This window comes from Bufo bufo, chromosome 6 (assembly GCF_905171765.1).
Source record: "Bufo bufo chromosome 6, aBufBuf1.1, whole genome shotgun sequence".
NCBI lineage: Eukaryota > Metazoa > Chordata > Amphibia > Anura > Bufonidae > Bufo > Bufo bufo.
Genome location: NC_053394.1, coordinates 404,106,435 through 404,119,845, shown reverse-complemented (window position 1 = coordinate 404,119,845; position 13,411 = coordinate 404,106,435). Strand labels below are relative to the sequence as shown.

The window sequence follows — 13,411 nt, the reverse complement described above, 5'->3', positions numbered from 1 at the left end:
AGAAGGAGAAGTAAGTTGTTTTTTTATTTTATGTGCTCTGTGGCATGGGGGGCTGCTGAGAGGCATGTGGGGGCTTATATGAGGCTGCTGAGAGGCATGAGGGCTGATGAGAGGCTGCTGAGAGGCATGGGGACTGATATGAGACAATGGGGCTGATTAGAGGCATGGGGTTCTTATTGGAGGTCTGATTGGGGTTTATTCACATCGGGGTTTGAGCTGAGGTCTGATCTGAGGTCTTATTAACATTGGGGATCTGATTGGGGCTGTGAGCTGAGGTCTGATTAACATTGGGGGTCTGATTAGTGGTCTGACCTGAGGTCTAATGAAACTTTTTTTTTTCTTATTTCTAATAATTTATTTTTATTGTCCTCCACTAAATCCTAGGTGCATCTTATGGACCAGTGCGTCTTATAAGGTGAAAAGTACAGTAACTTCCTCTCCTATTCACTTAATTGTAAGTGAGATGTACCAATGCATTTCTATAGTGACTGCTCGTGAGATTATTCCGCTTGCTCTAGTACTTAGAGGAGGACATACATTTTAGGATGAGTAGACATTTGTGGGGCCTCCATTTATGGATTAAGAATGGGAAGACTTCCTGCTTGATATCCCACCTCCTTGGGTCTAATATTTCTCCGCTGAAGTAATCTTCATTTGTGTTGTCCAGTCCTTTTAAATAAACTGCGGAAAGAGACAAAAGATTTCCGCGCCTTCCAGAAGTGGTTGCCTGCCGCGTCTTCACCTCTTGTCACAATTTGTGTTGGCTCCTGAATGACTTTTCTATGTAGACTGTAAACTTCGCGAGGACAGCATGTCTTCCTCCTTGCTGTGAAGTGGTCTGCATCGAAGGGGCTACCGTAATAAAAAAATCAAAACGCCGGAATCCGGAGACCAACAGGTTGGCAGGTCCTATAAAGCGGCTGCGGCTTCCCACGTCCCGCACAGTTCTGTGAACCTTCACATCCTGTATGTCCATAGTAAGACGTACGACTTTTAATAATTCATGGGTATCTTATACTCAGAGTCATCGAAAGATACCTTAAAGAGGCTCTGTCCAAATCTGAATCACAGGAGGAAGACTACCTTAAAGTTCCCTTCTTATCCTTATGTCCGGAGGTAGAAGGAGTAGGCATAGATGAGGAAATTTCCCCTGGACCTGAGCGGATTTCCTGATGTAGCAGATCCTTCATCTTCTCTTTTAGAGAAGGGTCTCCCTCCCTGATTATATCCTCTGTGATCCAGGGAAAGGAAGGTTCACTGTGCCTGTATTAGAAAAGGTTACTTAAAGGGGTTGTCCTGACATAGATATATGGCAGGATAGGTCATCAATATCGGATCGGCGGGGTCCAACACCCGGCAGCCCCGCCGATCAGCTGTGTGAGCGCTGCTTCCTGGTCATTAGACTATGCGTCGTCTCCTGTGGAGCAGCGGTGTAGTGTAATTACAAGTACTCGCTCCATTCAAAAGGAAGGCGGAGGTGCAGGGAAGAGAAACCAGGAGATAAGGAGGAGGTGGCAGAGGAAACATCAATACCAGGAAAGTGACAGAGATTAGACCACAAAGTGCGGTCGTGGGGCATTCGATTCGTGGCCGTGCTGCGGTAGAGTACAGCGCAGCCAATTAGGTCACAGCTGCCTCTTATTTAAGCAATGAAGACCACACTATATAGGGACAGCTCTGCTACATACACGTCACACAGAGACAGCTCCGCTACACACACATCACACAGAGACAGCTTTGCTACACACACATAACACAGAGACAGCTCTGCTACATACACATCACACAGAGACAGCTGTGCTACACACACATCACAGAGAGACAGCTCTGCTACATACACATCACACAGAGACAGCTCCGCTACATACACATTATACAGAGACAGCTCCGCTACATACACATCACACAGAGACAGCTCTGCTACATACACATCACACAGAGACAGCTCCGCTATATACACATCACACAGAGACAGCTCCGCTACATACACATTATACAGAGACAGCTCCGCTACATACACATTATACAGAGACAGCTCCGCTACATACACATCACACAGAGACAGCTCTGCTACATACACATCACACAGAGACAGCTCTGCTACATACACATCACACAGAGACAGCTCCGCTACACACACATCACACAGAGACAGCTCCGCTACACAGACATCACACAGAGACAGCTCCGCTACATACACATCATACAGAGACAGCTCTGCTACATACACATCACAGAGACAGCCCTGCTACATACACGTCACACAGAGACAGCTCCGCTACATACACGTCACACAGAGACAGCTCCGCTACATACACATCACACAGAGACAGCTCCGCTACATACACGTCACACAGAGACAGCTCTGCTACATACACATCACACAGAGACAGCTCCGCTACATACACATCATACAGAGACAGCTCTGCTACATACACATCACACAGAGACAGCTCTGCTACATACACATCACACAGAGACAGCTCTGCTACATACACATCACACAGAGACAGCTCCGCTACATATACACTGTAATGCCACCCTGATGTGACACATAAACAGTGTTGTAATTAGAACTGACAGCAAATTTTTGAATGGGTCCCCTCCCCCTCCCCCCAGCAACTGCTTTGCAACCTGCTCTTCCCCAGCAGCCCCCACTCCTGTGTCTAGTCAAGATCGCCCTCTCAGACCAGGCCCGGCAGCTGCTGCGTCCATTTCTTACAGGTATATACAGCATATAATGTCACTGTGTAATACTGCTGTGGGGCCCTGACAATACAATCTTTCAGCCCTTCTCAGTTCGGGCCCCATAGCAGCTGCTCCCACTAGAGCTATGTCACTACGCAAACTTCCAGTCATCCAGCACCGATCACAGCCAGCACATCAGAGTCCTGCATACACAGTACCCCACCTGGTCATGTGATCTCTGACTCCTCCCACACATGATCACATGGTCATGACATCATCACAGGTCCTTTACCTCCAGCAGCACAGCCTGGAGCCTGACTCCTCCCACACATGATCACATGGTCATGACATCATCACAGCTCCTTTACCTCCTCCAGCTGCACAGCCTGGAGCCTGACTCCTCCCTCACATGATCACATGGTCTTGACATCATCACAGGTCCTTTACCTCCAGCAGCACAGCCTGGAGCCTAACTCCTCCCACACATGATCACATGGTCTTGACATCATCACAGGTCCTTTACCTCCTCCAGCAGCACAACCTGGAGCCTAAGTACTCCCACACATGATCACATGGTCATGACGTCATCACAGGTCCTTTACCCCCCTCCAGCAGCACAGCCTGGAGCTTGACTCCTCCTATATGATCACATGGTCATGACATCATGAAAGGTCCTTTAGTCCACTAGTCGGGGCTGTGGGACGTTTTCTACAGGAGGTATTCAGTGTGTTCTCTTGTGGATTATAGGATTAGGGTAGTTTTGGTCCATGTAGTGTCCGGCGGTGCAGGTGGAGGTAATTGTACAGTCACCGCCATCGTCTGTCAGGATTACTGGGGGCAGAGGCGTCATTAACTCCTTCAGAACTAGTATTTTATGTACCAAGTTTTTCTCCATCGTATTAAAAGAGCCATAACTTTATTAAATCCTCCTGTACAGCAGCCGTACGGAGCTTGTTCTCTGGGGGAGGAGTTGTCGGTCTAATCGGCTCCATTTTGGGGCACATGTAACTTATCAATGAACTTTTAGTAACTTTTGTTGGGAAAAATTGTAAAAAAAAATAGCAATTCCGCGACCACTTCTAACATTTTATATTTCCGCAGGTCCCTGTGAAGGATAACGGACGTGTCAGAACAGAAAGTTCGGTCTCCGCTCACCGGACCCTCGCAGGACGCACGGAGCGAGAACCGCAGAAGAGACGGAGAATTCCAGCCCCAAAGTAATAGGAAAACTGGATTTTCTGTCCTTCCACGTCCCTGCAGAGACATTGTGAAGCTTCTCCTCCGTCTCCACCGCTCAGCCATGGCAGAAAAGTAAGGGAGACGCAGAGGGAGCTCTAAGAAATGTCAGCCAATCACAATCCGGGTCTGAGTCACATGACACAATTAGAGGGCGGCGTGCACGTGACAAGGCAGGTAACATGCTAATTACACATGTGTCCCATAGGATTATCACAGGAGAGGAATCTGTATCCACAGGGGAAATAGTGAGAGGAGGGAGGACACAACCTGGGCTCTCCATAGTGCCTGACACCACGAGGACCTTGTATGAAGGGTCTGTCACCGGGTTATAGGCTCCTATACTGAGCAGAGACATCACATCCTCACTTAGCAGGAAAAGTAGTTGGAGCACATATGCAAATGACTTGTTCGGAGCAGTGAGGGCGGGTCCTTTCCCCTCGGTGCACTGTTGTTCCTTCCCTCTGCTCTCTAAGCCCCTCCTATCCCTTGGTGATTGACAGGACCAGACTTCTGAGAACTCATCTCTCCTGGCCCTGTCATCTCCCTTGTGCGCAGTGCAGTACACATCTTTTCTCCAGGGCAGGAACGAGATGATGTACTGTGTACACGCCAAAAATCTGTCTGAATCAAATTAAAGCTCCTCTAAACAGAGTCTGCAGGAGGCGGAGTCCGGCATGAGAGTGGGACTGGACAGGGTTGACCAGGGCTGACGCCTTGGCAGCGTTGCCAGATTGAATGCTGCCTTTTGGCGCTGCCAGAGGGAGAAGTTAGAGGAAGATTTATGGAGAAAGAGTGAGGGTTGAAGTAGTGAACATGTGTGCAGAACGAGGGGGTTCGATGATGTCTCTCCTATTTGAGTTACCATGATTAGGGTAATTAACTGAAGGGTCTCAGCTCAATCAAAGTTTGATGCAAAAGTTCATAACAGTTTTCATTACATTCCCAAAAACAGAGAAAAACATCAACTTTGTTTCAAACACCTTGCAAAAGTATAGAAATTGCACACGTTTATATATATATATATCCTTTTATTATCTCCAGTAATTGTATTTTCCATGGGATTTGGTAGGATTTTACATTGTCTCATCTTCTCTCCATACAGGTTCCTACAATATAGGATCCGCTCAGTGGAGATCTTCTATATAAGATCCTTCTCCTGATTGACCCGTCAAGGATGGATAGAGACAGGGACAAGATGGCGGAGAGTATAATAAATCTCACCCTAGAGATCCTCTTCCGGCTTACTGGAGAGGTGAGAGATTCTGATGATGTCACATTACATCATCTTATCTATGTTACTAACAGATGGACATGACTGGAGAGGTAAGGGACTCTGGAAATGTATGGAATGGTATTTATTACTGTGTCTCTCCATTACCAGGACTACACAGTAGTGAAGAAGACCTCTAGTGGGCGCTGTCAGGCCCCTGTGTCTGAAGGATGGGGAAGAACCCTGAGCCCAATCACAGGGCCTCCACCTCACCCCCAGATACATGAAGAAATCAATAGAGAGAAGGTCCTAGAACTCACCAACAAGATGATTGAGCTGCTGACTGGAGAGGTGACACTGCTGGGAATGCTGGGACATTATACAGGAACGCTATGAAGGGATCTGGGTGATGACTGTGCCATTGTGTTGTCAGGTTCCTATAAGATGTCAGGATGTCACCGTCTATTTCTCCATGGAGGAGTGGGAGTATTTAGAGGGACACAAAGATCTGTATAAGGAAGTCATAATGGAGGATCACCGGCCTCTCACATCACCAGGTAATAGACATGACTAAATACACATGTCCTCTCATTATTTATATGTAAGGAATGAATTCAGTCACTGGATGTGTTTCCTACAGTTAAGGAAGAGAGAAGAACACTGGAGAGATGTCCCAGTCCTCTTCTTCCACAGGATGGTTCAGAAGAACATCACAATGTCCCACAGGATGATCAGGTAGATGGAGATAAGGTCTCATGAAATGTCCCCTATGATCTGTAGAAGGCTGTGAAGATCTTGTGTAGGGATTATGAATCGACTTCGGATGGTACATCTAAAGTCGATTCGCTAAAAACTTTGTTCCAATACTGTACGGAGATCCAGCTCCATACCGTATTAGAATGTATTGGTTCAGATGAGCCGAAGTTATTACTTTGCGAAGTCGCGCGAGACTTCATGTAATAAGTTTGGGAATTAATTATTACTCTAAAAAACCTTGGTACTGAACTCGAGTTCGGTTTCTAGTGGTACCTTAGAACCGATACATTCTAATAGTGTACGGAGCGATACCGCGTACCCATTTCTTCTCATACTTGCAACTTAGGGCTGCAATACAGAGTACATTTCCACATCACAGCACCAGAGTTTCCAAATGCTCACTTATAGGAGTTGTCAAAACCCATGGTCCCAGAGGCTTAGTTAGTATCGGCAATCTACTCGCACTTAGTATAAGCAAAGATCAGTGCAAATCCCCTCCCAGTAATAGACAAATGGAAAAGAAGGATACCCACACTCACAGATGAATCCATAACGACTTTATTGGAATCACATTTACAAGTATCACCCGCAATCAATAACAAAATAATCCAATTATATATCATTCATCAGACATATGTAACAGCAACTAGGACGTATAGAATGGGCAGTGTCATCCACAGCATGTCCGCGCTGTGGGGAGCTAGAGGCGGGCTTCTGGCACATGATTTGGAGCTGCACCCCGATAGCTATGTTTTGGAGGGAGGCGACTGATCTTCTTTCCTCCTTACTGCCGGTTCGGGTACCCTGCACTCCTGAGGTCTGCCTGCTAGGAATACTGAATGAAAATATTCGGGATCACTATATGACAATATCCTGAGGGAATCCCTGTTTATGGCACGTAAATGTATTGCTCTGAGAAGGTACAGCCCCAATACACCGAACTTGACCATGTGGAAATTACAGATAAATCCGATCCTACCATATGTAGTACTAGTATACAAACATCGCAACAAACCACAAAAATTTGATAGAGTTTGGGGCCTGTGATGTGGGGCCATTATTGACAAACAATTGGATCCCACAGGAGGTTGCCACGCTAATAAATCGGACAGGAAAAGAAAAATCAGGTGGTCTCTAGGACCTTAGCGTGTTATTGCAGCCTCACCGGCAGTAAATTAAAACTAATCTTTATTGTTTTTACTACTAAAATGAACATGTAAGTCTAGGGATCAAACAATTAAAACTATCAGGAGTTGGTCATGAGCGGGATACAGTCTTTATCGCTGAGATGTGAATCACTTCTTGAATTAATGTGACCCTAAAGGGTTTAAGCCGCACACTAAATGCCCACATGTATCGATTCCGAATCCCTACACAACCTTCCTGCCTAAAAACTGAAGCCTGCTTCCCTAACGACGACCAATCCACTTTCCAGGAAACTGTTCATCTAGGAATGCTCGGACCTGACACCCATAATGTGGTGGTGCACCATCTTGCTGGAAAAACTCAGGGAACGTGCCAACTAGATGAACAGTTTCCTGGAAAGTGGATTGGTCGTCGTGGGCCAGTTGAATGGCCCCCAAGGTCTCCCGATCTGACCCCCTTAGACTTTTATCTTTGGGGTCATCTGAAGGCAATTGTCTATGCTGTGAAGATACGAGATGTGCAACACCTGAAACTACAGATACTGGAAGCCTGTGCTAGCATTTCTCCTGCGGTGTTGCTATCAGTGTGTGAAGAGTGGGAGAAGAGGGTTGCATTGACAATCCAACACAATGGGCAGCACATTGAACACATTTTATAAGTGGTCAGAAACTTGTAAATAACTCATGAAAGAATAAAGTTACATTAAAACCAAGCACACCATTGTTTTTCTTGTGAAATTCCCAATAAGTTTGATGTGTCACATGACCCTCTTCCTATTGAAAAAACAGAAGTTGGATTCAAAATGGCCGACTTCAAAATGGCCGCCATGGTCACCACCCATCTTGAAAAGTTCCCCCCCTCACATATACTAATGTGCCACAAACAGGAAGTTAATATCACCAACCATTCCCATTTTATTAAGGTGTATCCATATAAATGGCCCACCCGGAATAAGGAACCAAAAGTTTGGATTTATACAGGAGACCTGCAGTTATGTGGGTCAGATAACTCCTGCAGTCCGGTCATTTTTGGGCATCATTCTAATTACTGATCTTTTCAGGTCACATAAAACCTTCTACACGACTTCTCCAACCGTCTGATGACTTTTACAATATTTCTTTCACAGCTTCTGAATCCAGGTGAAGATCTGAACATTATATATGTTACAGAGACAGATGTGAGGGATGATGAGCAGAGTATAGAGGACATTCCTACAGATAACCGCTCAGGTGAGTAGTAATCACTAAATAAAGCAGAGAAGACTCACAGAATCTGCCCCCTTACGGGATACAAGCCTGTATTTGTGGGCGGGGCGTCAGTGCCCTATATATACCCGTTACTCATGATCACCAGCAGTGTGTCTCACGTATACTTGCGGCCACGGTGTTGGGCTCCCCCTCTCGCGAGAAGTCCGTGCGGATGGCGTGCAGGTCACGGTGGAACGCACACGTGACCGCCCGGGCCTCCGCAGGCGTGTTCGGCCAAGCGCCGGGGAAGGTGGCCGGTCCAGCGATCCTCCCGTCCACAGCCACCGCTCGCTCTGCCATCCGGAGGTGGCATGAAATTGGCAGGCGGAGGGTGGCGAGGTTGAGTTAGAAAAGGAGTGCAAGCTCTAGGTTTCCCCTGAAAGGTGGCCAGGGGCGCTGTGCACACCAGTCTACACACACCAATGATAATCAATCCCAGATTTATAATAAACAAAGAAAAATAAAAATCTTAAATAAAAAGGGGGCCCCCCCCGCTGGTTCCAGTTTACTCAGCCATTGGAACCAGCCCTACAAATCCAAGGTCCATTTACTTGCCATCGCCGCTGGATATACTGTTATCTGTGGCACCTGCGGCCATGCTAGGAATACTAGATCGCCCAGGTTCAGCCACTGCTGATACTATGCTATATGTCATTGTTTTGTTACCTGGATCGCCCAGGCAGAGTTAAATGTATGTCACCTGGATCGCCCAGGTTCAGCCACTGCTGATACTACGCGATATGTCATGGTTTTATTATCAGGATTGTCTAGGCCAAGTCAGTTGTCATATGTTACCTAGATTACCCAGGCTCAGTCTATAGTTAGGAGTCATCTGGATTCTCAAGAGATCTCGCGGTCCTCATCCTATCTTCACGGTTACGGTATTCAGTCTACTTCATGTTCTCCTCAGATTCCTGGAAGTCCCTTCCGGCCGCTGTGTCGTTTTTCAAATCAGACAAGAGCCTCTGTAAGTTCTTGTTTCAGTTTTTTTTTTATAGTGGCAATCCAGAACAGGTCCGTTCGTCAATCTGGGAACAAGTCTTGGTTCGGATTAAAGACTGAGTCGGGATGTCACAAGTGTCTGACATAGATGATAATCTATCAATGCTAGGCTCATCAGTTTCGGGCCGGGCCAGCAACAGGTCGCTCCGGAGCTGGACTATCCCAAAACTGATCGCCGAGCTCAACAGAAAGGGTATCCGGCATCTGCGAGAAAAGCAGAACTTTATAGATTGTTAATGACAGAGCCCGGGCCCTCAGGGGAACAACCCTCCCTAGCTTCAATTCAGCTATCCATAGCCCAACTCCAATCCTCCATTAGCGGTATAGTCAGCTCCGTGACAGACATTCAGTCTAGGGTTGGGGTCCTGGAATCTCAGCCGTCAGCATCCGATCAACCCCCGGCATCATCACCAACTCTGTCCTCTACACAGACTCTTTCAGGTATTCCCATGCCCACCCCTCAAATTGCGCCTTCTCACTTCTTACCAGTCAACCTCAAGAAGGACATTGTGGCAGGGAGAGACGTAAATTTGGCATCTATCCTCATAGCGTCCCAAGATGTCCCAGAAAATCGAGTCATCAAATGTGGGGATGTGTCGGTAGTCTTAAAAGCGAAGGACGCACGCCTGAATAGGAAGCTAACTACTCCCGAATTTGTGCTGGCATTCAGTATATACAGGGATGTCATCTGTTCGGCCCAGCCGAACAGAAGGGAAGAACTGGATAATTATCTATATCGGGTCACTGACCTGGGTCAGAAATATGGTGGGTCGGCTTTCTACGACTACCACCGGTCCTTTTCCGCCAAAGCGGCGGCAGCGCTCTCGCAATTCCAGTTCACCACTAATTAGGCAGAGATGGATATGGAACTATTCTGCCGGCATTTTGCGGGTCTCCGGGCACCCACCTACTCAAATTGCAAGTCCATATTCCACTCCGCTGAATGGTGCCCGAACTTCAATTCTGCTATCCCGCAAGGGGCGTGGCCCGGCCCCTCCGGCACTCAGGGGAACTCCAGCACTGTTGACAAACTGGGCAGGCCTATAGTGTATCTCGGTAAGAGCCAGTTATGCAACAACTTCAACGAAGGGAGCTGTGCATTCAACGCGTGTAGGGCCCTCCATATTTGTTCTCTATGTTTTAGGGCCCAACCTCATGCCACGTGCCCTAGGACGGCTTCTAAACAATTCTGACTAACCGACGTTAACGTCGACCTACTCTCGGTACTCTTAAAAGACCACCATGACCGTGTCTTTGTGGATTTCTTGATCTCCGGTTTCCGTGAAGGTTTCCATACGGGGATCATTGCCCTTCCTCAGTCTAATTGGGAGGGTCGAAATCTGCTATCAGCCAGTCGTGATCCAGAAACGGTTGAGTCACTGGTCCAGTCAGAGGTTAGCAAGGGTTTTCTATTGGGCCCCTTCACCGATATTCCTTTCCAGCACTGGCGCATTAACCCAATTGGCATAGTTTCAAAGCAGTCATCGAATAAAAAACGCCTAATTTATGACCTGTCTGCTCCACATGCTTCTTCTACTCCAAGCTTGAATTCACTGATACCATCAGCTGAATATTCGATGCAATATTCATCCATTGAACAGGCGGTACAACTTATCTTGCTCTCGGGCAAGGGCTCTTGGCTTACAAAAGCAGACATAGCTGACGCTTTTAAGCTGCTGCCTATCCGGCCGCAAGCTTTGGGGTTGTTATGGCATCAGATGGTCCAACAAGTTCTATTTCGCCAACCGTCTCACTTTCGGCTGCAAAAGCAGTCCCTGGATATTTGACCAGCTGGTAAAGGCTCTCCACTGGGTCTTGGTCCACCATGGCGATCTGCCGATGGTCATCCACTATCTGGATGACTTTCTGATAGTCGAGAAGCAGCATCCATACCTGTCCGGCCTAGCTACTTTAACAGAAACCTTCGCCCAATTACAGGTCCCGGTAGCTCCGAATAAAACAGAAGGGCCGACCACCCAGGTCATCTTCCTAGGTATTATTATGGATACTCTTCGGATGGAAGCCAGGCTTCCAGCAGAGAAGTTAGTTAACATTCAAGCAGCCATAGCCAAAGCCATGTTTTCAAATTCCGTCACCAAAACTGAGCTCCAGTCCCTTTTGGGGATGCTTAATTTTGCGATTGGGGTCATGCCTCAAGGCAGATCATTTATGTCCAGGTTACTTCAGCTTCTCCCCGAAGCGTCAGATCAAGACAGCACCATTCCCCTGGACAATCACGCCAGGGCAGATCTGGCCATGTGGAAATCGTTTCTAACAGACTAGAACGGCGTTTCACTATTCATTCCCCCACGAACCGCGCTCTCACCCATTGTTTTTTCAGACGCGGCAGGGTCAGCCGGGTTTGCAGCCATTTTCGGTAACCATTGGCTAGCAGACGGGTGGCCCCTAGAGTTGAGCTCTGACACAGAGGCCTTAAAATCATCTCCCCTCATAGAACTCTACCCAATAGTCGCAGCTGCTCAAGTGTGGGGTAAACGGTGGGCCAACTCCTCCGTCTTGTTCGTCACTGATAGTCACGCACTAGTCGACATTATCGATAAACAAAGAGCAAAATCACCCAAGATCATGTCATTACTATGTAGATTAGTATGGTTATCCCTTTCCTTCAATTTCCGTTTCTCTTGTGAACACATTCAGGGACAGAAAAACACAGCAGCAGATGCACTGTCCAGGTTTAACTTTTCAGGTTTTTTTCAGGAGATGCCCGACGCGGATCCCACGGGAGCTCCAATCCCAGCATACAACACTCTTGTCATGGGTTAGAGTCATTGGTCTCAACAGCGAAACACCTCATACGGCAGTCGTTAGCTCAAAATACGCCTAGGAATTATCTAGCTGGGTTAAAAGCTTTCGTTAGATTTAGGCTTGTCCATCCTCGGGGCGACTGGGACGAAATCTCTTATACTGGCGTTCATAGCTTTTTGTTACTCCCAACATAAACTTTCTTACAACACCATTAAATTATACCTAGCGGGTCTACAACACCACTTCATGCTCACTAACCCAGGTCGCAATTCAATTTTGTCCAATCAGGCCATTAAAGCGGCTCTTAGGGGAATCCAAAAAAATGCGAAAAATACTACCCGCAGACAGCCAGTGTCCAGTGAGTTGTTCAGGGAATTGTCTTCTGCACTGGATGGTAACCCTTTTGGGCCCTTTACCAGCACGGTAATCCAAGCGGCCATGTACCTCACCTTCTATGGCCAGGAGAGTTTACTAGCAGTTCACTGCGACACGGCTGCCTCCGCAAAGAACAGTTGTCTTGGCATAATAGCTACTTCATACTTAGCATCCCATCGACAAAGACGAGTCAGACGGGGCCACCCACGGAGATAAAATATTTCCCCACTCAGATTAATTGGTGCCCAGTCCAGATCCTTAATAGATTATTGGGCCTGTTGCAAGCAGCACCTCCTGTCAGTCCTCTCCTTCCCTTCAAGAGCAAGCCACTCGCTACGAGTCAATTCACTTCCCATATCCGCTCCCTGGCAGCAGGGCTTGGGCACGACCCGAAAGTCATTTCGGGCCATTCATTCTGCATCGGGGCAGCGTCTTCAGCATCAAGACACCAGGTCCCCGCTCATGTCATCCGATCAATGGGGCGCTGGAGATCCTCTTGCTTTAGCAGGTACATACCCAATCCGCACAGGGAAATCTCCCAAGCTTTTCAGTCATTGGCTTTGTAGATCATGCGTGTTGAGAGAATATCAATAAATTGGTTAAGCAAGCATAGTGTCCTTGGCTTCTATTGCCCTCTCCAGGCCTACCCACGCACGTGGCTCCAGGCACAACTCAGCCAAATAGCTCGGGTTTTGGCATGCCTTACCCACGATCATTATGTGTCGGCCCAGTCCACAAGTATTAAGGCTGTAGACAGCCTGTATTTGTGGGCGGGGCGTCAGTGCCCTATATATACCCGTTACTCCTGCTCACCAGCGGTGTGTCTTACGTACCCCCCCCACCCCATTTCCATACACTTCAATAGGGTATGCCCTCTCCAGGTCTACCCACGCACGTGGCTCCAGGCACAACTCAGCCAAATAGCTCGGGTTTTGGCATGCCTTACCCACGATCATTACGTGTCAGCCCAGTCCACAATAAT

General features: G+C 47.5%; 4 protein-coding genes across 6 annotated transcripts in view; 3 read left to right on the top strand and 1 right to left on the bottom strand.

The window, feature by feature from the left end:
- The window catches only part of LOC121004526 (gastrula zinc finger protein XlCGF66.1-like), an 818,554-nt gene that overhangs the window by 67,659 nt on the left and 737,484 nt on the right, over positions 1–13,411 (top strand). The gene's annotated exons all lie outside the window — the stretch shown is intronic.
- The window catches only part of LOC121004478 (oocyte zinc finger protein XlCOF7.1-like), a 1,216,478-nt gene that overhangs the window by 785,529 nt on the left and 417,538 nt on the right, over positions 1–13,411 (bottom strand). The gene's annotated exons all lie outside the window — the stretch shown is intronic.
- LOC121004516 (zinc finger protein 300-like) overlaps positions 1–13,411 on the top strand; it is a 734,886-nt gene that overhangs the window by 618,222 nt on the left and 103,253 nt on the right. The gene's annotated exons all lie outside the window — the stretch shown is intronic.
- Positions 5,246–13,411, top strand: part of LOC121004457 (oocyte zinc finger protein XlCOF6-like) — a 1,031,731-nt gene continuing 1,023,565 nt past the window's right edge. Inside the window, exons 1-2 of one of the 2 annotated variants that reach the window (XM_040436681.1) lie at positions 5,246–5,250; positions 5,571–5,694. In XM_040436681.1, the coding sequence (XP_040292615.1) occupies positions 5,610–5,694 (85 nt within the window). In that variant the 5' untranslated portion in view covers positions 5,246–5,250; positions 5,571–5,609. Of the gene's footprint in view, positions 5,251–5,441; positions 5,489–5,570; positions 5,695–13,411 lie in introns of those variants that run through there. The other variant, XM_040436680.1, reaches the window with a different exon arrangement.